This window comes from Pseudopodoces humilis, chromosome 3, assembly GCF_049639895.1.
Source record: "Pseudopodoces humilis isolate 2021_Gansu_Grassland_sample_001 chromosome 3, ASM4963989v1, whole genome shotgun sequence".
NCBI classification, from domain to species: domain Eukaryota; kingdom Metazoa; phylum Chordata; class Aves; order Passeriformes; family Paridae; genus Pseudopodoces; species Pseudopodoces humilis.
The window spans coordinates 54,800,304-54,827,409 of NC_142202.1; the positions used below are offsets into that span (position 1 = coordinate 54,800,304).

General features: G+C 36.2%; 2 protein-coding genes across 2 annotated transcripts; one reads left to right on the forward strand and one right to left on the reverse strand.

Annotated features, from left to right (window-relative positions):
• The first annotated feature begins 240 nt into the window (after positions 1–240).
• Positions 241–27,087, forward strand: TFB1M (transcription factor B1, mitochondrial). The gene is made up of 8 exons (XM_005518419.3): positions 241–361; positions 838–993; positions 2,508–2,659; positions 6,274–6,382; positions 8,087–8,238; positions 12,407–12,526; positions 23,383–23,510; positions 26,163–27,087. The coding sequence occupies exons 2-8, from the start codon at positions 861–863 to the stop codon at positions 26,407–26,409; spliced, it is 1,041 nt and encodes a 346-aa protein (XP_005518476.2). The 5' UTR covers positions 241–361; positions 838–860; the 3' UTR covers positions 26,410–27,087.
• CLDN20 (claudin 20) lies at positions 15,331–19,075 on the reverse strand. Its single transcript, XM_088052696.1, has 2 exons — positions 19,044–19,075; positions 15,331–17,329 (listed from the first exon to the last, which is right to left on the reverse strand). Exon 2 carries the CDS (start codon positions 17,243–17,245, stop codon positions 16,586–16,588), a length of 660 nt encoding a protein of 219 aa, XP_087908822.1. The 5' UTR covers positions 17,246–17,329; positions 19,044–19,075; the 3' UTR covers positions 15,331–16,585.
• Positions 27,088–27,106: the final 19 nt, after the last annotated feature.

The window sequence follows — 27,106 nt, forward strand, 5'->3', positions numbered from 1 at the left end:
ATATATGTAAGCACATTCACTTACATAACGCAATTACTCATACGAACACTATTATTAAATCCGCTTCTTCCCTGCTAATTTCCCAGTCCCCCACAGCACCCGGCCCCGCCCCCGGCTGCCACTGCGCATGCGCGGGCGGGGCGCCGCGCGTTCACGGCCCCACGCGCACAGCCAGGTAAGGCGCCACGACAGCCGCATGCGCGGCGCCGCGCGCCTTTCTCTTCCGGGTTGGCTCCCGCTGCGCCCCGTAAGGAGCCGCGGCGCTGGCGGGGCACCGCTTCGAGCGTCCCTTTCTGCTGGGAGAGGCGGGGACAGGGAAAGAGCGTGCGGCGGCGGGGCACTCCCGGTCTGGCCCAGCCCGGTGCGTGCGGCGGCAGCATCTCCCGCCCGCCCTTTCGCCAGGCCTCCCCCAGCCGCGCTGGCGGCGTGTGCGCCTGCGCAGTCGGGCGGCGCCGCCAGGGGCACGCGCGGGCGGCGGGTGGAGCTATCTCGGCCTTTCTTAGGGACGTGTTAATTAAACACGGTCTGACCTTCCATGGTGCTCTGAAGTCATCCTGCTTACTGATTGTTCTCTAAAGTAATGAAAGATTGACACGGAGTAATTGTGAGAGGGTTTTGTTTTACCTGAGGCTTTGGCAGATCTGCAAAATTTGACTTGCCCAAATACCCCGAATTCGTGCCTAGCGTAAACACTGCATCCAGAAGTCAAAGCAGTGATGTTTGGAGTTTAATCCTATGAGTTTTAAATCTCGCATTGATTTTTAAGCTTAGTAGCGTTTTTACTATTAATTATGGTACGCTGTATGTAATACAATAATCTTTTCGATATCTCTCTAGGAGGAAGGAATGAGAGTTGTCTTATGGCTGCTCCAGGAAAGGTGGCAGCTTTCCGTCTGCCTCCCCTGCCAACTATTGGAGAGATTATTAAACTCTTCCGCCTTAAAGCCCTGAAACAGCTTTCTCAGAACTTTCTACTGGATTTGCGATTGACAGGTTAAACATTTTATTCTAATATTTTTAGCTACCATAGAACATGTATCCCAGTTTTTATTAGAATCCAGAATATAGCTAAGGAGAAGATATTTGCATAAAAGCGTTTGTCAGACTAATGGTGGCTAAATGGTAAACCTTTTTAAGAAAGACCTCTTCTAAAAGTATTTTTAGGTTGGGTTAATTGCTTTTACTTACTCTTTAAAATAGGTTTATTTATAAATTGAAATACAATGTTTCAATAAAAACCATATTCCTATGTAAAATATGGGTTATTGCCTGAAATGCAAAAATTTAAACCAAAGTAGTACTTACAACATTTGGGCACTATTTTGGTTTACAAGTTTGACTTAAAAATAAGCATTTATTTTCAGATTATTCTGTACCATAGAAAGTACATGCAGTTATCTGCACACTGTGCAGTTTAGAGTTTGCTATGTGCTGTAGATAGGAGAGTGGTTTGTCTCAGTTTATCAGAAATGTAGCTTTTTTGAACCAGTTGCATTGTTTTGAACAATTCTTTTTTTTTCCTGCTTTGTGTCAGCAGTGGGTGACAAAGCTGACACTGTCCATCAGGGGTGGGGGTCTTCACTGGCTTAGTGGTGGCTGGATTTTGCATTAATAAATGCAGTACAGCTTCATGTAGCTTATTATTTGATTCTGTTTTAAGATTCAGGTTGATAAAAATTCAGAACATGCAACTCAGTTCCACTTCCTGAAGAACCAGACTTTTGCCCCAGAATGAAACTGTCTGCATGCCTTTAGTCAAACTTTAAAACTAGACAAGTCTTTGACTACTTTTTATTGCATATATAAGAGGTCATGGAGCGAGCAGCATAATTTCTGTCAGTATCTTCTCTCCATGCTTCCCAAGGATCCCTTTGTTTCAACAGATACATTTTCTAGTCCTTAATCTGTCTTCTTTAGTGTCTATATTACTTCCTAACGCTGTATTGTTTCACTTACGTATGGGTATTTCTTCCTCACCTTTCAACTGCCCTGTTTTCTATAGCTACCAGTTCCCTGTGTTCCAGCTCCTCATTTAGTCCAGTTTCTCCCTCATAAAATTGCTCTGTATGTAATATAATCTTCATAGAGCTTTACTGTATCTTCCTTACTTCTTAAATTGCCTCAAAACAGAGGTGCTGTAGTGAAATACCTTTATAAGGACAAGTAGTGAGAGTTTAGGATGTCGAACACAAGGGCTTGCTTGCACCACAGTAGTACTGCTGGTGTACAGATAAGTGCTATTCTCTTTTTATTTGATTTTATAATGAGCACAATAAATTCTAAAGACATAAAACTAAAAATAGCTTTTTTAAAATAGCTCAGCATGTCTTGTCGTATAGAACAAATCTGAATTCTGTGCAGTCTGGTGGGCACGTGATGATTTAACTGGGATATGTCACTGTTTATGTCTTTTCTGAGATAAGCTTGTAACAGTAAACAATGAGGTTATCTTGGTGAGCTGGATCTCCTGGAAAATAAAGCCTTAGTGTGTTGTTTGTGTCTTGCAGACAAGATAGTGAAACAGGCTGGCGAGCTGAAAAATGCCCATGTTTGTGAAGTGGGCCCTGGGCCAGGAGGAATTACCAGATCCATTCTCAGTGCTGGTGTTAAGCAACTCCTTTTAATTGAAAAAGATGCTCGATTTATTCCAGGATTGCAGGTACCAACTGGAGAATAATTCGTGTACATGTAACCACAGCATTGAATAAGAACATTCTGAGAAATTAGAGAGATTCCAGGTGTCCTGTTGGGATCTCAGCACTGAAAAATAGGTTTGGTTCTGTGGCAGAACCCAGAGCTATAATTTGCTTGACGATACACAGTATTGCAATTCATTGTTCCTGCTTTCTCATAGGCCCTTTATGACCTTATCCTGCAACTGAATCATTGCCAAAGCTTGTTGATTTTGTTTTTTTTCAGGCTGAGACCTTTCAGGTGTATTTCATCATGGTGGTGAAATCATAATTTGAAGGCTGAATGTGATGACTTTATGTATAGTCCTATATTTAATTTTAATCCTAATAGTTACACTTTATAAAATTGGGAAGGCATATCTCCAGTTAATACAGTCAGTGTGTGTTAACATCCAGGTAGAAAGGAATAAAGCAAGCATCTATTTTACATTTTCAAAAAAAACCACTTTTAAGCTTTTCTTCCTTTCTTTTAAAGTCGGTATAAGTTCAGGAGTCATTGTGGCATTTTCAAATGCTGTCTGCTTGTGTTGCTGGGTATTTATGGAATTCGGCTGTATAAATCCAGCAAGAAAAACAGAGTCAAAAAATCTTAAAATTTGACTGTTTTTTATGTCTCCACAATCTCAGAACAATTCAAAGAGTTTTCCTTAAATTGGACTGTCTTTTCCAGTAAACCAGCAGTGAAAATAAATGGGTAATTCACTTGAGAACTTCTACTGTCTCTTTATATGATGATAATAATGTAAGGTATGAATAAAACTGCTCAGATCCTGAAACTTGAATGTGCATGTAATTGTGTCTTTGTGGGGTTAGTCATTAATAACGTATAATATGCCATCTTTGTCCTATGATATGTGAAACCTTAAATGTTTTTACTTGGGTGGTGGCAATCAGCATTTTTGGTTTTAATTTTGAGAACTGGTTTGGGACTGGATAGAATTTGAGGTTAAATGACACTTGTTTTAGTTAAGAGAGCCTGTTAAGTACTTGGATGTTTTTTCTGATCTACCAAAATGCGTCCACTGCAACAGATTTATCTGAATAAAAGTATACTTCTCAGCATCTAAAATGAGCTTTTGGTATGTAATTATCCTTATTGTTCAAGTGGCATAATGTTAGTCATTATTTTTAATTGCCAGTCTCCTCACAGTAGAAGTGAATGTCTGAATGAGGTTATTAAACATAGAGGTGGTATAGCGCAGTAGCAGTGGATGTGAATGAGCAAGAAATGCATTACATCCATTAGTGTTCAATTTGGTATTGTTTTTCTTCTGTATAAATAGGAAGATACATAATAGTGAATGTTACTTTTCTGATTATGTAGGTTGTAATAATTTTTCTGCTTTCCCAAACAGACTGTAAGAACTCATGCTCATAAAAGGCTTAAGATTTGAATAAGAGAAAATGTCAGAGATTAAAGTAACATTTGGGGTCTATTACTTAAAAATGTCTCTTAGATACTTTTAAAATTGCTGATGTAAAGCATATAGCATTTTTTATTAAGTGTTTTTCAAGCTGTGGTCTCTCACAAAACTGAAGTGGGGATTTTCTTTACTGTGGAACTGAAATACAGTGAAGAACATATGTGTACTGAGTTAAAGTTTACGCAAGCTGAGAGTCTGTCAGTTCTGTCCCAGTCTTAAAGAATCCCTCTCTATACCATATGCCCTAATAATTTTTAGGCTGGAAAGATTGATAAGGAGAGAAAGTGAGCAAGAGAATGTATTGAATATAAAATTACTCCAGGAACACCATTTCATGTTTTAAACAATATTCCTTATGCTTCCTTTGTGCCCTTTTGGTTGTGTGTGAAGAATGAGTGTCTGTATGATGGAACATTCTTGGCTGGTGTCCTTGATGCACAGCAGCTCCTGGAGCTGTGTTAGCTGCACAGATTTTCCCTTCAAATGAGAAAAAAAGCTTCACTGGTTTTCCAAGTCTTTATTTCAAATTAGAAATATAAGACAGTTATTTTCTGGTCACAAATTAAATGCAATTCTCAGTTATATAAAGTGTGTTACTCAGCAACCCCTAAACTCAACTTGGTAAGAAAACTGTTATTAGCAAGTGACACTATTTTCTAACTTTATTAATCTTACATTATCTTTCATCCTGTTAGAGCATTTATAATAGCTTCTAAGAAAGATTTGACAAACCATGCGAGATTGGTGAATTTGTATGTCATATAATTGCTAGTGTAATGCTGAAAAGTCCATTAAGTGGTTTGGAGTTGAGGCTGGTTTTATTTTTTCTATTTGGAAATAATTGCACTTAAAACATGTAGGAATACTTAGTTTTTTGTTAAGCTTTTATTGCTCTACATAAAACTTAGCTTTTTGGATAATTAAAAACACCAAACTTTTACTCAAAAAAATTGCATGACAACATTTTGTCAACAGTAGGAGAAAGCAGTATTTTCCTTTGGCTCAGAGAATTGTGAAAGCTATTTGTGCCCCTGAGCATATAAACATCATTCAGATTGAAAATGGGACTAACAATGGTGAGCAGTTTATTTTGGCATTTAGGCCACTGGCACTTAACCATTTATGATGTGGGTTTCTGTGCAAAAGCAAAATTGGTCTTTAAGCCATTTCTCATTATTCTCTTATAGGATCAATAAATATCCCCAAATGTCATCTTCAGAGAAGTGGCCACTGCTTTTGAATTGTTCTGTTTGTGCATAGTTTCATAGTGTAAGAGAAAAAGATTAGTTCAACACTAAAAAAGTTAACTAATTTTGATCATGGGAACTGACACCAGAGATGAAAGAACTGGTTGTAAAACTACAGGCAGCACTAAGTTTGCATATCAGCAAATTATAGTAAAAATAATAGTAAAATAATAAAATAAAATATTAATAAAATAATAAAAATACTAAATAAATAGTATTTATTAAATACTAGGTAAGTTGTGCAAGTGGGCTGCAGAAGCTGACAATGGAGATGATTTTGTAATGTCTAGAAAGATAGAAACTGTTGAGATCTTCCCTCCTGATAGGTACTCATTCCCTCTTTTGAGTGGATTCCTTATTTTTAATGGTACAAGTGTAGACTACTACAGGGAATATTAAAAGAATTTCTTCCACATTTTTCATGTAAAACAAAAAATTAAGGTTTCTGCAGCCTTATATCACATATGGGTGAAATTGGATAATAGGCCCTAAAGCTGTGGGGGGAAACAGAATGAACAACATGAGCCCTTGTTTTCATAGGTAATCGATGTAAAAACCTTTCAGAGCCTCCTGTTTGCATTTCTACTTAAATCAGGTGAGGTCCTGCTAGTGCCCTGGGACCTAATTGTTGTTGTTGAAGAGACTCTTAGCAGACTTTACAAGTTTGAATTCTTAATAGAGAATCTACATCAGAGAATAGTTGAGTGTTTGCAGAATCACACATTAATCTATTTCTAGAGTTTGCTTTTTGAAAGTAAATAGTTACTAATAGTGTTCTCAGTTTTAACTCCTACTGTGCTTTGTTGCATATTGAAGATAAAAGCAATGGTTTGATTCCTGCAGTAGCTGAAACTGGAAATCAGTTTGGTTAACATTCACTGTGGATTCTGCTTGCTTGTTTACAAACAGATGCTGTCTGAGGCAGCTCCAGGAAAAGTACGCATCATTCATGGAGATATCCTGACCTATAAGATGGAGAAGGCTTTTCCAAAGCACTTAAAAAAGAACTGGGAGGATGGTTAGTACTCACATTTGGTTTATTTCATTTTTTAGGGCTTCTGAGCTAGTTTTAAGTAGTGATAAAATTGAAGTTCACTCAGTGCAGGTGTTATTCTCCTCTGGTACATATTGAAGATAAAGAGACAGCTGTTTGGTTTTTGTCTCTAGAGAAAACAGACAACTCTCCTCCTTTCCTAATACAAAACAATGGAATTTGTGTGACATTGACCTTAGTTTAAAGTGAGGAGCTAAGCAGTTATTAACCTTAGAGTGTCTTGACTGTACAAGAATGACTTCTGGAAAGTGAAGTCAGAAATCACCACTGCTGTTGTTTCACTGAAGAAATTTCTGTAACTTGCTTTGAAACTTTTGGAAAACATGCCTTCAAAAATTTGGGTTTCTCATTGCTTTGGTTTCAGCTGGATGTCTTTGGCAAAAGTAGAATTAATCAGGATTGTGGATTTTTTTTCTTTTTCTTTAACCTGAGGTTGCAATAGGACACTATTTCACTTCCCTTTCAAGACATGTAATATTATTGCATAAATCAGAGAGATCCTCCCAGTCCCCTTTCCCAAATTTATTAATATAAGGTAAAGCCACTCTTTGCAGTGCCTGAAAAGCAGTAAAGTGCTTTCTGACTTAGGGCATAAAAGACTATGGCACATTATGTTCATCTAGAAAAATTGTATGTTGTATTTGCTTCATTGCAAAATATAAGTGCTTCACAGAACAAACTATCATAAAATGTATGTGTGAGAGTGTAGTGCAGTTTTAAAAATTTACCTTTCTTGAAGATGGAGTCACTGTTAGGTTTTGAGCTGACCAATTAGAGGCAAGATATATTTCTTCTGTGTTATTGCCATATGAAAATCTGAAAAGTTGGTGGGTTTCAAAAAACACCATCTCTGATAAATGTGTAATACCACAGATAGACTAGAAATATCACAGCCTAAAAATTGCATAATAAGTGTGAAAAACAGCTTGAATTGATATTGTCAGCTCTTATTTATCTTACCTCTGTGTTACTAAATATTGTCATATCTAGGAAACAGCACACTGGCTTTGGGGTTTTGCCCACTTCTGTTGTACTCTTGCTTAGACATAAGGGTCCCTGCTACTGAAATCCCTATGTTGTGTTGTACAACACACACAGGTACTGATATGATCCATAACTGAAAAACAGGTATCACTTCTTATGGCTAGCTCTTGTACTTTAGCACCTTTTGATTTCAGAGGACTCTATACAGAAGGAGAGCTCTGTCCAGTGTGAGTTAGGTGATTGTTTTGAGGGTTGTTAGGAATCAGTAAAATGCCTCTGGGAGGATACGTTGGACAGAGGTATGAGTATGGCTATTTATTCTGTACGTAGTAGTCATAGTTTGAAATCACAGGAACACTCTTGTGGTTTTGCCATTCTAGAGTAGCTCAGCTGGAATTCACTCATCAGCTGAAAATCACCTGAAATCTACCTATTTATTCAAATGTAAATGACAACCAAACCTAATCACTTTTTTCCAGGTAAACACTGAGAATATTAACATAGTTTTGTCAGTGTAAGATGAGCATAAATGGACAGGTATCATTTTGGTGTGGCATGATAAAAAATAATTTCTGTATTTTAAGTCTAGGCTGATAGGCACATATTTTTCTTGTGTTTTATTTCTTGGTAAAATCTTACCCAAAACTTTTTCACAGCTGTTTTCCTTCTATCAAATGTCAACAGAACCACCAGATATACATATCATTGGGAATCTGCCCTTCAGTGTTTCAACTCCTCTAATCATCAGATGGCTTGAGAATGTTTCGAAAAGGGATGGACCTTTTATTTATGGCAGGACACAGATGACACTGACTTTTCAAAAGGAAGTTGGGGAGGTAAAATTTTGGTATTTTTCCAATATTGTACAGATGCTAAATTGAACAAACAAATTGTTTATATGCAGTCTTTTGTTTAAAACTACAAACTCAGTCTTGACTTTGAAAAGAGAGGAAAAGGTTAGTTCAGTTTTTAGTTTATGCGACTGTAAATTATGAATTTTGATGAGTTAATTATCTACTCTGATACTTTCACAAGTATGGAATTTTTTTTAATGTCTTATGCAGCATTAAATTTCATTGAGGTACTCTTTCTGTTCTTTTCTGAAGTCTGATTTATTTAACATGAATAGATTGTACAGCACTTTTCTGTTTTTAAATGTGTTTATTCTCTCACAGTCATTTGTGCAATGTGTCATCTCTCTGTTTTTCCTTACCTTTCATTCATCTCAACAAATACACTTATATTTATTTTATTTGTCCTCTTTGTTAAAAGTAATTTTTAAGAAACACATCCCTTAAAATAAGGATAAATGGAAGGTTAGCATTATTTCCAGTTGCAATTCAACACTTAAAATGCAGAAGGTATTTGTCGAGACCATGGAAATTGGTACTGGCTTTCTTGAATGAGACTTGATATCAGAATTATTAATGTATTCTGCCATTCTTGTGTGTGTAAAAAGGCCTTAATTGACTTCTGTCACCACAAGTCCAAGAGCAAATTGATAGTTTACTTCATATTTAATAGTTAGTTTCTCAAAGAAGGCCAGACTGATCTGCAGTGTAGTAGTTTTAATGCCAGAAGTTGATATTAGGTTGCCTTACTCCACAGTGCTTTCAGACTTAACAGTTTATTTCTATTGACATTGCATGAAATATATAAAAAATAGAGAATGGAAAGTTTTTTTGCTTTGCAGTTATGGAAGCAGTCTGGATTTTAACAAGCACCTCATTTGCATTTATAAAGAAAAAAAGGAGTTGCATATCAGCCTGAAAACTGAATTTCCATCTTATTACTGCAGTGTTTGTAACTTGTATTTTGTCTGTGCAGCCTCAGTGTGTATGTTGTTTTAATTTTAATCCTTCAAAGTAAAAATTCAAATAGGAAAATTTTGATGCTTTTTTTTACTGTGATAATTAGTAATAATTATGTATGTAAGTGGAATGTCTGCTGTCATATTTTTGGGTCAAAGAAAAGCATATTGTGCTGTCATTTCCCTAGCCTTGCAATCAAGATTGAAGAAGTATTTCCAGTGGGTGACTCTAGAGAACACTAGGGACAAACATTTGGTATGAAATAAACCAGATTTCTTAATTCAATTCTGGGCTCATTTGGTTTCAGGCATTACAGAATCCCCTTCTGTTTCCCAGAAGGACTTCATGTTATGTGAGATTAGGCCTTGTTTCAAAATATGGCTAATAGACTGTGATGTAAAATGCAGAGTGATGTTAGTTTTGTGTCAGCAAAAATTCACCTAACACTGTGTGAGAGCACTGTGTACTTTATATCGCTGTGCCCAGCTGCACATGTCATTGGTGACACACAGATTACAGTTCTGCACCCAACATAGCTTAGTGAGGTGCAAAATACCATGCACGCTCTTGCACTTAAAACACTGGGGAGTCAGAAACACTGGGAAATGAAACGCGTTGTTCAAGGTCATGCAGTGTTAATTTTTGTTGAGTTTACATTCTGAGATCTCTTGATTTCTTGCTCAACACAGTTTAAACACGGGTCTTCCTTCAAAGACAAAATTGTTCATGGTTTTTGGTTTACATTTCCATTATTGGTTTGATACCATGAAAATAAATTGTTTTTAAGATACTATTTTATGTTATGATTAGGAGAAAGAGCAATAGACTCTGTGTCTTTTCTCCTGACCATCTGGAGTTTCTTAAGGTAACCACTGTAAATTGGTGTGTAAAGGCATATTCAGTATCAGGCAAGAGAGAACAGTGTAATACAGATAATAATGAGTTGCTACCAATACTTTTTGTATCTTTGGATTTATAGTCTTGATAGGGGAATTTCTTATACGCAAAAACTTGGTGTCCTCCCTGGATATTTCTAGGGTAATAGCCTAAATAGCAAAGAAAGTCTGTGTACGTGTCATAAGCTCATCAGGAGCATAAGACAAATCATGGAGTGGAGAGATGTGCTTTATAATTAGTTAGGATAAGTTGATGTTAACAGTAAGAAAGTGAAGCAATATGCTCTTTTATTTATGGTCAGACTTTGTTTTGCCACTGTAACAGGCAAAATACCTTTGCCTTTCCTGCTGGTTGTGTTTTCTTGCTTTTCTGTTTTCTTGTTAGCACAGCAATGTTAGGAGGGTTATGTCACTACACACCTACTACTGCAGCCCACTCTGTTCTGATATAAATAAATTGATTAAAGCTGATGAGAACCAGCAGTTATTTTATATGCTGAATCTGAGGCCTGTTACAGAGGAATATCCATAGCAGTAAAAATAGCACTTTGGAGTGTCAAGCAGATAATTTTTTTTTCTCTGTAGTTTAAATTTGTTGTTCACTTTGTGTGTAAGAACTTTTGCTTTGTCCCAAATTCTTCAGTGCTTCATCTCAAATCTGTCAGCTAGGCCAGGTTCTTCCAGCCCACTTACTCTAAAATTGATCCTCTAAGGGGGCCTGTTGCTATAGAAAAAGGAGTAATGGTTTTAAACTAAAAGAGGGTAGATTGAGATATAAGGAAGAAATTTTTTTTACAGTGAGGGTAGTGAAACACTACAGCAGGCAGCCAGGAGGTGGGGTAGATGCCCTATCTGTGGAGACCTTTAAGGTCAGGCAGGGCAGGTCTCTGAGCAAGCTGACCTAGCTGCACATGTCCCTGCCCATGGCTGGGGGTTTGGCTGGCTGCTCTGTGTATGGGTGCCGTGCACTGGTGTGTTCCTGCTGTTGTGGTTGAAGTGGTTTAAGATGTTACAGCCCAGATCTAGTTATCCCTCCTGTAACTGAGAAGCAGGAACTTACTGTCTGAGGCTTGCTAGATGGTTTCTGGGAGAAGTAACGATAGGTTTGTTTGAATTGGCACTGGAAGTATCGGTACAAGTGTTGCCATTAGGTCTGTTTCATTTCCACTGCAGAGGTTAAGGAAGTGTGTGTCAGATTGCATTGTTAGACTTTGCAGTCTGGGTTTTTTTTAGAAAATAATAGTTTCCTCTGACACAACAATGAAGGTAGCTTTAAATGCTGGCATAGGCAGAAAGAATCGCTGAGCATTCTTTCCAAAAAAGTATTTATTTGCTCCATACCTTTTGTAAGGGTTGTTTGGAAAAATGTGAAACGTCAGCAACAGGTTTAGCTTTTAGTTTTCAGGGATACATTTTATAAGCATGGCGGCATTTCTTGAGTACGCTTTTCATATGGAGCTAGATGTTGTACAAATATTACCAGATATGCAAATTGGGGTTCAGTGTTTATTTTTTATTGAGGTGGTGGTAAATAAGACAGGAATCATCATGATTCTGTTTTTATGTAAGTTAGTGAAATGAATTCTGTAATCTGAGACTTCTTTTACAACATGCTTCATATGTTTAATATTTGTTTGTGCAAGCAAAACACAATAAAATGTGTTTCTTGCCAGGTCACAAAAGTGTAGGAAACCTATGTCCAGGCTACTATTTTGTGATAAAAATTCATGGGAAAATCAGAGAATACTTAAATTGAGTATTAAGTATTAAATGCTCTCACTGTTAGGCATTCTAAATTTAGGTATAGTAGACCCAGCTTCCTTGCAAATATTTTAAGTGTAGATCAGTTAATTATGAAGAACTTTTGGGTTTTAGCTGATCTTGAGTTTATGGAGCTTTGTTTCATCTTGAAGAAAAGAAAGTAGTAATATTTTATACAGAAACAGTGGAAGGAAAGGACTGTGTGAGTACTGCCAGCTTTTGAATTCTACAGTCAGCGTAGTTTTATTTTTCTCTTGTATCCATAGAAAATTCTTTTGACATTCATTTAGACCTGCAGAATTTCTAGGAGTTCCTTTTCATGTGCATTTGATTGCAGGACTGAGGTTGTAAATCAGTGGTTTCTTAGTGAAATGCTGCCATATTGAAGAAGAAAATCTGAGATGAACCGGGCGTACAGTTTGGCTATTAACTGGTGGTTTGTCTTAAATTTGATTATACTGAAAATCAAACTTTAATATAATTGATCACTTGGTCAATTCAGTATCACCGATGTACATGTTTTGATTTTCCCATAGAGACTTACAGCTAATCCAGGAAGTAACCAACGCAGCAGACTGTCCATCATGGCTCAGCATCTCTGCACTGTGGAAAACTGTTTCTTAATTCCAGGTCAAGCTTTTGTTCCAAAGCCAGAGGTAGGTTTTCCTGTATTTATTTGTGGTTTTTGTTAATATGTCAGTCAAGCAATGTATCTTATTTTCACTAAGGAACATTGGTGGCTGCTTTATTTGAACATCTCCATATTACAAAGTGGAGTGATGTGAAATTCCTGTGAATGAAGCATACTTATTCTGAGAAAGTGCTTTTTCTTTTTTGGTTCCTCAGAACTTGGCTTTGACCTTCAAACCTATCTGCAAGGTCAGCATACTTCTTTAGGTATTCTGGAGAGGGAGATTAGGATATAATGGCAGGATAGTCTGCTAGGATTGGAGTATTTTTGGAAAGCCTGCCGTTGGCATTTATAAACAGTTTGGGAATTGTGCCTTAAGAATTTGATGGGTCTTTTGAAAGACTGTGATAAGAAAAGCTTTTAATTTGTCACCTTTGTCAAACATCTCTAATTTTACCCTGTCTATAATCTTTATGTTTCACCCCAGTCATCTTTAGCATATCTAACTCCCTCCTATTTGCAACAGCACTTTGTCACCTATATCCCACTGGTAGTTTAAAAAAGTAACAATCTCTTCTCCCTCTTACATGTTCTTGAGTGAACAATCTCTTTGTTGTCCTCTTATCTACTGCCACTGGTTTTTATTAGTACCCATTATGAGTACAGGAATCAAAAATTAAGAAATAAATCCATATTTTGATCAAGAAGCTTGTTTTGTTTTGGATTCTTTTGTAAAATTCTGTGCCTATCTTTAACGGACGTCTGTGTCTCTGAATGCATGTGGCTTATATATATAGGCTTATAGGAATATTTGGGTTGGAAGGAACATAATTTAGGACCATTCCCATGCAATGAGCAGGAACATCTTCAACTATATGAGGTTGCTCAGAGTTCTGTCCAATGTGATCTTGGATATTTCCAGGGATGGGGCATCCACCACCTTTCTGGGCAGCATGTCTGTGTTTTACCAGCCTCATTGTAAAAAGCTTCTTCCTTATATCTAATTTAAATCAACCCTTTGGGAATTTAAAACCATTACTACTTATCCTGTCAGACTGCTGTTCCATTTCAGAAGTGAACTTGCAGCTTCTGAAAGTTCCTCTTAAATTGGTTGGTTCAGCTCTTCAGTACATCTCCCTTCCCCTTTATCAGTCTCTCAATCATTTTCACTTTTCTGGCATACCTCTTGAGAACCTTTGGAAGGTTATTTTCTCATTTATCACAATGAATTTTAAAGCCTCTATCTGAGTATATTTTAATGGAAATTTAAAATTCTGTTAGTTTTTCTTGAGCAAGTAACTGTTCAAACATGTTAAATTACTAGTTGTGACAACAGTTTGTTGTGAAAGAAAATGACCATGCTTAAGAAATCTTATTTTTTACTTTGAGGTTTTGGCGTAGGGTTTTTTTTTCCCTATTTCCTAGCTGAATGGAAAATAATTTCAGGATGCCCTCTCACTGTAAAGTTTGTGAAATAGTTTTAAGTAAAGCTAAAATTCCAGTTTTATGTTGGGGATTTCTCAGTGGTGGGTACAATTTGAGTACTAATAGAGCTAATATAGTTAAAAGTCTTGCAGACTGTGTCCCGGAATTGGGAAGCTCTAACTGATATTTCCATTTTCCTGTACTGAAAAGGCCATAGTTGACCAAGAGAGGTAACACACAGAGTTGTGATAAATATCCTGGTATATGCATGGCCTAGAGGAAGTTTGTGCTCTGTGGAATAAAAAAAAGCAATATATCTAAAGAGAGGCATATTTTTATTTGATGTATTTTTTGAGTTAAAGTAAGTATTGCTTATACTGCAAAAGCAGAAAGTACAATTCTTTCAGACAGAACTGGCACCTGTTTTCACTATTATTTTGTTTCCTTCAAACTTCTGTTGTAGACTGATCTTCTGTTTTGTCCTTGTTCTTTTAGATGTCAACTGACATGGTTTTAGATGTTACCATTTCTCATAGAATCTGTTTTATTGGAAAGCTCTTGCAGCGTACTGTGAATGAAATAGCTCTGTCCTTGATTTTTGTTTCATAGCAATATGAAGTACACCTACTTTTTTATAAAGTTTAAGGAAGAAAATTTTGCAGCATGTGTAACCAATGAACATTTTGTTATGCTCATGGTATGTTATTACCTTTTTCTTACACCCTCATGTAAAAATGCCTCTTGATTATAAATTTTGCAAACAGATATAACTCACATACATGGTAATGATCACAGCTTAGTGTCATGTCAAACCCCTTTATAAAGGTGGAGATGTATGTCTGTGAGAAGGAATTACTTACCTCATTTGCTTGATGCATGAATATTAATTCACCATTTCTATGAGTGTGGAGACAAAAGATTCTTGGTTAATGTAATGGTGCTGCACAGCATTGTGTCTAGGGAAAAAAGAAATTGGCTTTTTGGTCATAGTGAAGTCTCTGCAATACGTAATAACTGCTGATAATTGAATTAGGAAGAGTACAAAACAAGATCCTTGATTAAAACATAGGAAACTCAAAATAGCTATGTAACAGTAGAATAAAAATGATATAATCCTGTTTCCTGTCTGAAAAATGAAGATTCTCTATGAATAAAAAATGTTTACATGTTAAGTCCACTTTCCCAAACACTATAACAGATCTTTTTCCAACATACTAAACATGTAATGTTTGTGCTCTTTCACAGTCTTTTAGCAAATTTCAGACTAGTACTATGGGAATGAAAGTTATGTATAAATACACAGAATAAATAGCAGTTGATTTTATTGAAAGACTCGTCCAGCATTATATTCTTAAATTTAAAGGCCTGTATCATACCCCTTTTCATTCTTGATAGTGGTCCTCACTTACAGAAGTATTTAGGTAGAACATACTTTGCCAATGAGCAATACATGAGAAAATCTGTGTGGTGAAAGAAAAAGTTAAAGACTAAGGTTAAAGGTAATTATTCAAAATAAGACAGTTAAAAATAAAGAAGCTGTCTCTTTATCACTGTTGTATTGTACGTGTTACAATAATAGAATACCTGGGACTGGGTCTGGAACAGATCCTACAGGAATAATTAAAAGGACTTAAAGGGTTCTTTCAGAAGGTCAGAAATGTAGAAGACAGTAAGTGGTTACTGTGTTATTTGAGCTGTTCATAACTACCTTTAGCAAGTGTAAGCCAGAATGTTTACAGATGTTTCTTGACCATAGATAATTTGGTTTCTGTCCTGTTGGTTACAGTTTGCAGGTGTTTTCACAGTTATTTCTCTTGTTGTTCTGCTCCTCATCTCTTAACATTCACTGTGTAGTGATAGATTAGTAGCAGTTGGTGAATGTCCAGCACACTTTCCTTTTTAACAATAATAAATGAAATAAATGAAACCCACAGCAGGTGGCAGTTAGGGGCAGGAGAGCTGGGTTTGGCAAGAGCTGAATGGTACTGCTGATCCTTCATCCTGATGCGCAGTATACAGTACAGCTAAGGTTTGGAGCCTTGAGCTTTTGTTGTGGATTTGTCTTGGTTGGTTGATTTTTTTGTGTATATATTTTTTATTTGCTTGTTGTTTTTGTTTTTTACAAAAATCTACTTAACAGGGCAATTTACAATTGAAAATGAAAGACGGATGTGTCTGCTTTTTAGAAACCTTTGAACTGGGCTTCTTGAACAAATAGTTTCTGGGTTTTTTACCTTGCATCATACATAAAATCAAGAGAAAAATGTGAAATACACTATAAAAAGCCATATGTTATTGAAAGTCTGATTCATTAAACAGAAAGCAGTTAGTTTTTAATCATCTTTGCTGTTACATGCTGTTATCAATGCATGAATTGTACAATCAGTTATGTTTTTAAAATAGTTCCTTTTTCTTCAATAAATGTTACTTGGGAAGTCAGAAAGGTTCGAAAAATCAACAAAACAGAGTACTCTTATAGCAGACAAGTATCTTTTCCTACTTTTTCCTTTTTGTGGATAAATGAATTAAATACCTTGCAACCCAGATATAGGAAAGGTTAAGTGCTATGTTACACATTCTTTGAAATAATCAAACTACACTTAACACACAAAAACCCCCTTGGATGAATATAAATACTTCATTGGATAGAAATAACTATTTATACATAGTCCTTCAGGCTGTAACCTGCATTGCTCTCCTGCTCTGTGGATGGGAAATGGTGCTGCTTTGGAGGGTAAATCCACGTTCCTTGCTGCCTTTTAAAACAGGAAGAGCAGAAGATCACACCTGCGATAAGCAGAAACCCTGCTGAGATGAATCCAGTATAAACTGCTCCTCCCGGTTCATGTTTACTACTCTCTGGAATGGTCTGGTCCAGGAAATTTGAAATAATTTCTCTCGTGTACCAGCATGTTGGTACTAATCCAAAGATTCCTGCAAGAATGAAGCAGATTCCTCCAGCAAAACAAGCGTTATTTTTGCTGTCAGTGTCCCCTCCCAACTTTGTGCATTTCATTCCAACTGTAGTGATGCAGATCCCAAAGGCTGATAGGATACACGACAGTACCATGGTGGTCCGTGCAGCCTGGATGTAGACTGGGAGAGAGAGAATGGAGTATTTCAGGGTACAGCTGAACATCCCAGTGCTGTACCATGTGCAGTCCATCCAGAGTCCTTGCATCTGTGTTATAGCTGTTATGATATTTGAGCCAACATCTGCATTTACCTTCCAGTGTGGTAGCAAGGTGGCTGTGATATCTCCGAAAACACCAAACAGAGCCAGAATAAAAGCAAAGAATTGCAGGCTTGCTGATGCCATGATGGTTATCTTCTGTCACCTTTTGTCTTCCTTTTCTCTTGTGGAAATCAGTAACTGGGAGCTTTGTAGCCAAGCTGCAGCGGGCTGTGTAACAGAGAGGAAAGGGAGGGAGGAGAAGTTCGAGGGGGAAAGGAAAAGAAATCAGCAAACAAAAAAAGCTTGCATTTAAAATTAGAGCTATCTGAATGAATATCTGAATGTGACCCTGCAGCAGCTGAGCTGCTGTTCACAAGGTACTTGAACAGAGATGATGGCAAATGGACAGTGCTTTAGAATCGCTCGTGAAAAGGAGCTGCTGCCCTTTCATACATGATTGCAAGCCATCAAGCAAAACTTATTTTGCTGCAGTTGGTTTTGGTAATAGCATACAGATTGCAGGCTTACTAGACGAATGTACATTGTAAATGGAACACGAGAAACTTGCAGATTAGAAGTCATTGTGGTAGGAAAACACTCCGGTAGAAAATACATTGTACTCTTCATGTACCTTGTTTAAGTGTGTTGATAGCTGTAGTCAGCTCCTGTTTACTTTTTTATATCAATGGATACTGTTATACTATATCTTATTTAAAGTATGATAAAGGGTAACCCCTTATTTATGTTTTTTAAATGTTACCTGTTAATCTTTTTAATAAATGTTACAAAATATCTTGGCTTTGGAGGAGAATAAAATGGAATTAAGTTTTTGCAGTATTTTCACAATTAGTCGTGACTTTTCTAAATTAATGTTTTATTTAATTTTTATTTCAACTTAACAGTTTTTTATTTTCAATGATTTCTGTTCTTTGACTTAGAGCAGCAGTATTTAGCAAGTCATAAGAGTGAACATGATCTTCTGTCTCTAAAATAATGTTTTTAGTGCTTGTATGAAACAGCTCATTTGTGGAAGTGCCTTTTTTGAATCAGTCACATGTCTGAAATACTTTGCAAATTTGCCATGAAGTGGCAGTTTAAAATAATTTATTAAAAAAGCTCCTTCCTATTCTTTTATAAAGAGTTCAGTTTCATTTGACAGATGAGAACATTTTAGGCAGTATGATAACTGTGCAGCTGGGAAAACAGAACTGTAGCTGTCACATCAGCTGGACTGTTGGAATTGCAGATGCAGAACAGCAGTTTGAAACCTCGGAGAGGAGGATTAGAAAGTGGTACCCTGCTTTGCCTTTTATGTGGGGGTATATAATTGACAGGTTTTGTCTTTTATCAGTGGTAGACAAAGGGCAGGCTTCTGTCTTAGAAAACTTGTTCCAGACTTTCTATCTAAATATGTACCATGGCATTAAAATTTGTCTTCAGCATTGGAACTTTTTTTGAAAAGCCATAATAATAAGGGATAAAATTAAAATAAGGGGAATACAAAATATCTGTAGTATTGTACTCTTGTTTCAGTTCATTACACGTAAAACAAAGTTTTGATCAGTATGTATTCTATCAGACTTTAGTGGCATTTCTGAACTAATTAATATATTTATCCTTTATAAGCATAATACTCTTATCCTCTATTATATAGTATAATTCTCTATGTTCTCTCTCTATATATAATTTATATATTTGTACTCTAATCTTTTTATATCGTATTTATTTCAGGTAATTGTTCAAGGATGTGCTAACTCTATCCAGCATATGTATATTAAACATGCTTAAAGTTAAGGTGAGAATATTAACAGCTCCTCATTGTTAAAACCTTATTTCAAAGACCTGCCTATTTCCAAATCCCTTCGGTTTGTTCAGGCTGGGAAGCAATGTTCTGGCAAATACATATCATTTTCTATACAGGCCCATGGGAAAGATGGCTTACCTTCCTCTTACAGAAGGAACTAACAAGTCTGGATAGCTCAAAACTCATTCGAAAACTCATTCATATTCTCATTCATATTCTGAAAGAGATAATTAGTACTCTGAATCAGCCTTTTTCTTTGCTTCCTTTTTAAAATATCAGTGTATAAAAACACGCTAGCATAAACACAAAGCACTGCAAATGGTAGCCATACATTGCATTTAATAGTGTGAACCAAGTTAAAGGCATGATAAATTCAAGTGTAAGCATTACAATTGTAATTAAAAATACAGTTATGTTTCATTCCTGTTTGTGTAGGACTTACTGCTGGTTGTGAGGTCTGAGATGTTTTCTTCACTGTAGATGTCCTGGAAAATGCAGTTTCTCTTGAATGAGACTATCCCTTCTCATATAAAACTGCATTGGCATGTATTAACAAAATTTCTTGGAATGTTGTTTTTTTTCTGTTCTCCACAGCGAGTGCATTACTGCTGTTTGTTCCCTCTCATAGTTCCATCTACCCGAGAATAAAGGAGTACTTTGTTTAATGAGTTTTGTTTGAAAAACACTCAGTAAGGGAAAGCAAAGAGATTATGGAATAAAACAGACGGCAGCCCTTAGTCCTAAATACATAATGATATCCAGGTTCTGTGATGGAAAGTGTGAGCAGTGATTAAATGAAGTAAAATCTTGAGAATCCAGAAACTGTAGACTTACGGACTGGGGGGAAATAATTTAAGTTGCACTGGAGCCAGAGAGTTTTGTTGTTTGTCAGTTGTTGGGGTTTTTTTTATCACAGATAATGTTATTAAGAGTTTAAATTTCCTAGAAAAGAACTGTGTAATTTATTTTAATTTTTAATTGGAGCAGCAGGACACTTCTATTCTACTGCAGGCTTTGCTTATCTGTTCCTTAATAGCTTTAGCCTTCCATGGGTTATCCTATAACTTGTTAGCTTTGTATAAGACTGTATAAAAGAATAAGGGAATAAAGCTAGTGGTAAGGCTTCCATGGTAAATGCAGCACATCAGAGAAGTGGCCTTCACAAGTTGGTTTGAGAAATCAAGAAGTTGGGAGAAAGGTCTTACTTGTTGCAGCAGTGATTTACCCACAGGCTCTGTACCTGACTTTGGGTCTCTTGTGATTCTGTTTGTGAGCCTGGTGTGAATGGAGTTACTGCAGAGCTGCTTCTTACACAGAAATTATTTTTATTAGTGCAGAGGCATAGTTACTTTCTGCTGGAAGTGTGCCAAAAGTAAACTCTCATCTGGACAAGATTGCTATGAGTTGCACATATCTGGTGTTAGACCTAACGTTCGTTTGTAGTAGGCAGATAAAATGCTACTGAATACTTGGATTGTGAAAGTGCTGGCTTAGAACTATCTCAGTAGGATCTCAAACAGTTTGTTTTAATGAAATTGTAATATGTTCTGCTTCAGTTTTAGTTCCCTATGAGTAAATTACATCTTGAGGAAAAGTCATGTGGGTTTGCTTTTAATATAGCCCTGTTGCAAGGTACATGTATTGCCCATTATGAGACCTTTGTTGTCAACAATTAGTAAAAATTGTCTCATTTAAGCTTATTCTGATTTAGAGTGTTGATTTCATTAGCAAAGCAGCAGACTTGTGTGAATTAAATTGTACTCTGTTATGTGTGCCTCCTACCCCACCAGAACATAAACCTTCATTGTACAGATGCACTAAAACAGTAAGGGGTGAATAATTGCTGTACTGTTGACAGTTTGGGATGTATCAGTTGAATGATTTTCATATTCATTATTTTGTAAGACTTCAGTGTTATTTTGTAAATATTTCTAACATAATTGGTGGGGGGAAAAGCGTTAGTAGTAAAATTATCATCAAATCAACTAATGAATTTTAAGTGCTCTTGTGTACTCTATTGGCTTTCATAGTTCTACTCACTATTTGATGCATATTAAAAGGTATGGGAAAAATAGCATGTATTATTTTAAAGGAGTGGCCATTTACAAATGAAAAGCTTTCTCCTGTATCTGTTGCTATAGTAACCAAGCAGCTTTCCTGGGGTCTAAAGAAAACAGCATCTATAATGGAACTGAGGAGTGCTGTGTTTTGTTTCAGAAGCAGAAATTATTGCCCACTGGCCTTGAGATTGCAAATTGAGCTCTTTGGCTCTGAAGCAGTACACTGTTTCTAGATTATGTGCTTTTTTCCTTTAGAAATTTTTGTTAAAGATGTGTCTCTAACTCCCAGAGAGCCTTCATTTCTCACTTACGAGCATTTCTCCAAAATTGAGGTGATTAGGTGACGCCACATGGACTCTGGTTGTTTTCTTACCCCTTATTTTGTGGGGGTAATACCTTATATTTCCTAGATATGCATGTGCCTTTAGAATTCCTGTTCAAGGAGCTGATTTGACATGTGAATTATGTATGTGCTCTGTTCAGAAAGATTAACTTTTCTTATACTCAATGTGAACACAAGTTTTTTCTGTATCTCTATAGTCTTCCTCATAGGAGCAACCCATAGCAAAGGCTGATGCTCTGAACACCTGAAGAATTAAAAATCAGCTTTGGGAAATAATTTATGTGTGTTTCACTGCAGATTCCTTATGTCAAGTTTTTTTGTCACCTTGTTTTTAAATAAGTTATTGTGCTTTGCATTTCAGTAATTTTAAGGATTTTTTCTTTGTATTTTTAACTCTTGCTTTCAGAGAAGCTAGACAACTACAGAAAGACACTCCAGTAATATATGCATGGGATCAGCAGTTCTAACACTGGAAACTTGCTGTGGGTTTTTTCTTCATCAGCACCATTAATTGATATTTTCTTTCCTTTCTCCAGCCAGTATTTTTGCTCAGTTTTTTAAGTTCTGTCTACATAAAAAACTTACATTGTTTGGATTTTACAATTCCTTTGAAATTTGTGTTGTAGAAACATTTGTACTGGATAGATGTACTTAACAGCTGAGCTGTTCCCACAGAAAGAATAAAATGGATGGATGGTACCTCTGTGCCAGATTATGTCCACATCAGAGGTTTCTATGTCCACATCAGTTTTGTTTGAAGCAGTAGGAGAAACTTTCTTTTTTGAAGTAGTCTCATGCTCTGGGTTATCAGGAACAATTGGTACACTGAGACTGTGGTTCAAGCAGCAGCTGTTCTTTGGTCTGATTGTATCTCTTTTTTCTGTCAGAACTAGCACATGTGATGTTAAATTCATGTTCTGTGAGTGCCATTATTGACTGTCAGATCTTTTGTAAAAATTCAGTGGTTGCCTATCATTTTAGCAGACTCTTTCTAATAAGAGACTAAATATTTTTTAAAATCTGGCATTTTAGAAATTCGTACAGTACTTGTACACATTGTACAAATTTTCAATGTGCTCCTCCACAGAAATTTTTCCTTTTTACTGTTGTTAATATCTAGTTTGGAAGATGAGCTGCTTTACTCATTATTGTGCATAACTTTAGTTTTAGTCCAGCTCCTAATTTTTCCTAATTCAGAAAGTTTCTATATAATACAGTGTCTCTATAATTGCATGACATACATATATGTATATCAACAGACACACATATAAAAAAACCATAAAGTGTGTACATATTATTTCATTCTATTTTCAGACACAGGGCAAGCGACTGTTCTGTGAACCAGTCTGATTTGAGAACTATAAAGGAATAATCTTCAAGCTTATCTTCATGGAATTATTCAAACATAATTTTGGATGAACTATGATACAGTGTGTAAATATGGAGTTGTGTGGTCATATAAACTGAGTGCACTTATTTCTACCTACCTTTAATTATTTAAATATATATATATATAATATTTATATAAATATATAAATATTCCTTTAAATAGACTAGAAATGTTAATATGTTGAAAAGCAATTCCTTGGCTTACATTTTAGAAAAGCCCTGGAGCAGCAGAAAACATATAGGGAATGGGTTTGGTTTCTAATTATAATACCAATTTTCTCCAGCTGCCCTTCAGCCTGTATATCAAATATTACCTAATTTGTGTTTTATGTCAGAATTATCTTGTGGAAGGATCTGAAGACAGAAGTGCTAATTACTTTACGGATTACATGAAAGTTGCTCTAAATGGACAAAGTGCCATGGGGGTAAAAAATACCAAGTACTAATGGCATGTGAACTAATTGGAAATATGTAGATAACTAAGACTAAAATTCTGTAGGGTCTTGAAAGCTAAGGCAAATCTTTATATTCCATACCATGACATTGGGCACTGCACAGCTGGCTTACCTGCTGCAAGAATGCCTTCTTATCTTGTGCCTGATTGCTGATGTCTAGCCAGGTAACTTAGAAGTAATATGTCTCAAAGGAAGATGTCTACTCAAATTTATCTTTCTTTTCCCTATAGGTGGATGTGGCTGTGGTGCATTTCACTCCATTGGTGGAACCAAAGATACAGCAGCCATTTGAGCTGGTAGAAAAAGTGGTTCAAAGTGTTTTTCAGTTTAGAAGAAAATACTGCTTCCGTGGAATTGAGTAAGTATTTTTAATAAAAAATTCCTGGGTAATGTTTTTGTAAATGTATTAACTACTAAATCAGCTGTGCATTTTGATTTTATTCTTCCAGTTTTAAATATGTCATCATAGTTCATCAGATCTTTCCATTACAGACTGGTTTCTAGACACAAAAGTATGAAATTAATATCTTATGTAATTATGTAATAATTACTTGTGCATTTTTGTTGGGGCAATTGAAGTTGTTAAAAATCACTAGGATAAAGTGGTCATCTTTTCAATAGTTTATCTGTCTCAGAAATTTAAAAAACCCAACCCAACCACAAAAACTACAGAATGATAGAGTTAAAAAACACAAAATCCAGAACCAGAGATGGCAGTGTGAGGAGAACGTCACCTGTAGGAAATTTTACTTATTTGGGGATAATGTCAAAAGGTCACATTTTTCTTTCTGTGCTTGCCCTTTTACAGAGTTCTTACTAGTTTTTTTTAAAACCCCAGTGTCTTACCGAGGGAATTTATTAGGTTCTCTGATGTGAGGAAACCTGCAGTCTCTTTGCCAAGGATCCTGTTTAAACTCCAACATCACCACATGTCTGACTTACTATGGGCAGCCCTCAGCATTCAGCACTGTTAAACATGTGACAGAGATGCTGTTAGGACTAGAGGCATCTCCTGCAGCCTGGGCTCCCTGAATGTTGCTGGGCATAGTTTTAGCCCTGATGCAGTCTAGAATTAGGGTGTATACTGCCTTACTGTACTACAAGCCTTCTATGTCACTGTTTTAAAGGTGAACAAAGAATTTTGCATCTAGTTTTTGGTTATTGGGTTCTTTTTCCTTGAGGCTGTGAATGCCATTGATGTGTGGGATGCAGCCATTGGGATGTAAAATGAGTATATATTTCTCTGTTAAAGTTTGAGTATGCATTTGGAAGTATTTAGAAAATGAGGTGTCCAAACTCCAGACTGGTTTGGATCTGACTTACAGGGTGGTGATGGTTTTCTTTCTTTTCTTTCTTTTTTTCTACTGTGAAGGAATGGTTTCTCTTGACAATGTAAGCAGAAGGCGTGTGCAATCAGCCTATCTATGTTATGTACAATATTCTTACCAAAGCATAAAAAAAAAAACCTCCTGACTTTTGTGTAATCTCAAATTGCTAATAACTACTTTACATTCTTTTGAGGCAAGGAGGAGGAATCTGAACTTTTGGACGTCACGTATTCCCCTAGAAGCTTATCATACCGTAGCCCTAGTTTGCAGCTAAGAAACACAATCCTCTTATTCTTTAGCTGACCCGAAAAAAATAGCAAATTTTGGTGTATATAAAAGCTGTTATGTTCTTTATAAGGTTCTCCATCACACAGACTGTATAAAAACAAGGCAATAGAATCACTTTATATTTGTGTATGAATTCTGGGATTTGAGACGTGAAATATAAGATTGTGCTATGAAGTTCATATTATAGTTTGAGGTGTGGTTCACAGACAAAGATGGTTCATAGTCTGTAAAAAAAAGACTAGGTTGACTTCACTCAGGTATGTTTTTTAACTACAGAATCAAAGGAAAGAGGGATATTGAAATAAAAATTGATCCATTTTAACCTTGCTGACCTAGATGCTGAACTAATGGGAACATTTTGACAAAGGCCTGGAGTAACACATACTTCAAAACAGGTCTCCTAGAAGTTTCATTTTTCACTTATAATTTTAAACCCCTTCTTAACTTTGTTTCCTATGCACCCACCAGAAACCAATTAGCATTACTTGTACAAAGCCTTTTGACTAGTTTGTCCAGCCAACCTGCCAAACACATGTGGTGTGTGGAGGGGATGATAATGTATTTAGATGCACAATATTTTTAGGTATTACATATGTAGCACAGATTGAATTTGAAAATTGAGGAATGCCCATGAATCAGGTGCAGATTTTTTGCCTTTCTGGCCTATTCTAGGCTGAAAATACTGCTGATAAGAGATGGTCCTTTCAATAGTTTGCACTGTGTAGTATGTATTTTTGTGTGACATTAAAAATCACTTCCCTAATACTCTTCAAATTTGGGGATCTTCTGAGAGAGAGGTACTAATGCATCCGGCCCCAGAGTAAATTTACTGACATGCCTATCTGTGAACAATGACAAAACGGGAAACAAAATCATTCTCCCACATTCTAAATATTAAAAAGTGATTGGCAATTAAATACTCCTTTCCTCTTTCTTGGCTTTTTTTCCTGACATTAGAAACAGGGTATTAATGACAAGCAAAAACTCTTTCCATTGGAATGAAACAGTCTGAAAGAAAGCCATATTTGTTTGAATCTGATCTGTGTTGCACAGTTTAATCTGTTGTTGCTTTCTGAATACAAGGCTGATTCTAAGAAGGCTATGGGCTTGTATCCATACACAAAGCTCTTTCTAATGTTAGCAAACATGAACATACATGCATGTGTTTTGTCTAGAATCTATGTAAGTGCCTTCCTATGGTGTCCTCATTTACATTTGCAGAAAAAGGACCCTTATATATTTCCATTGCTCAGATAATGAGGTGTGTTAAGAGGGCCAGAGCTAAAATAGTGACATAATAAATACAGGTTTACCATTAAGTAAATTCCATATTACTCCTAAGGGAAATGTAATTGTCTGTCTGAATTGCTGAAATTTTTCTTCATATCTTTTAGGACCTTGTTTCCTGAAAACGAACGCTTAAAAAGAACAGAACAGCTGATGATGACAGCAGATGTTGATCCAACTCTGCGTCCTTTTCAGCTCTCTATGTCACAATTTAGAAACCTGTGCAATGAATATAGGAAAATGTGTGATGAAGACCCAAGCCTTTTTGTGTTCAACTACAGAGAAGAACTACGGCAAAAGAAGACAAGAAGATTACTTGGAAGTACTGGTCAATCTGAACAGACTGAAGATTAAAATCAGCTGTAACAGCACAATTTATTTTTTTTTATTAGTTTTAACTCCTTGATCTACAGGTGTTGACTCAGTAAAAGGCAGCTTTGATGTTCCTACATCTGTGCAGATAAGAAAGACCTACTTTTGAGAAAGTGGTAGAGAGGAAGGGCATCTCTCTGTATTCCATTCAGCTACAGACAAAAGGGAAAAGGCAATCCAGGTTCTTTTTACTTCTGGGCAATGGCTAGAACACATACCAAGAGACAAGGTACGTTGTGAGACAGGTAATTAAGTTGCAATACTTCTGATATAATTGAATAATAAATCTTATGAATAAAAGTGCTTTAATGAAATGGAAGAGAAATACTTTTCAGACATCAGCATATAAGATGGTGTTTGGGTTTTTTGTGCTTTTTTATCCTGGAACATCCTACTGTGCAGAGTAATGTAGAAAACAGAAGCCAAGACTCTTATAAATACACTCAAGTGACTGGCTTATGGGAGGATAAAGTGCACCAATTGCCTCAAGGTCTGCTAATACTCTTCTCATTTATGCAGAAGCAAAGAATTCGGGATTTAAAGCTCCAACTACAGAAAAGCAGCACAATAAAAAGTAGAAAACATGGCTAAGTACAATACTTATTTGTCTTTTACTGTACAGGCTCATAGAGAAAATAAAAAATACAGTCAAATAAAAGATTACAGGCCAAGCTTTGTT

Excerpts from the sequence above, each read along its gene's own strand:
- TFB1M (XM_005518419.3), top strand. The coding sequence starts at position 861 with ATGGCTGCTCCAGGAAAGGTGGCAGCTTTCCGTCTGCCTCCCCTGCCA. Across the intron at positions 994-2,507 it reads ACTGGATTTGCGATTGACAG|ACAAGATAGTGAAACAGGCT; the intron begins GTTAAACATTTT and ends TGTGTCTTGCAG. Across the intron at positions 23,511-26,162 it reads TACTGCTTCCGTGGAATTGA|GACCTTGTTTCCTGAAAACG; the intron begins GTAAGTATTTTT and ends CATATCTTTTAG.
- CLDN20 (XM_088052696.1), bottom strand. The coding sequence starts at position 17,245 with ATGGCATCAGCAAGCCTGCAATTCTTTGCTTTTATTCTGGCTCTGTTT.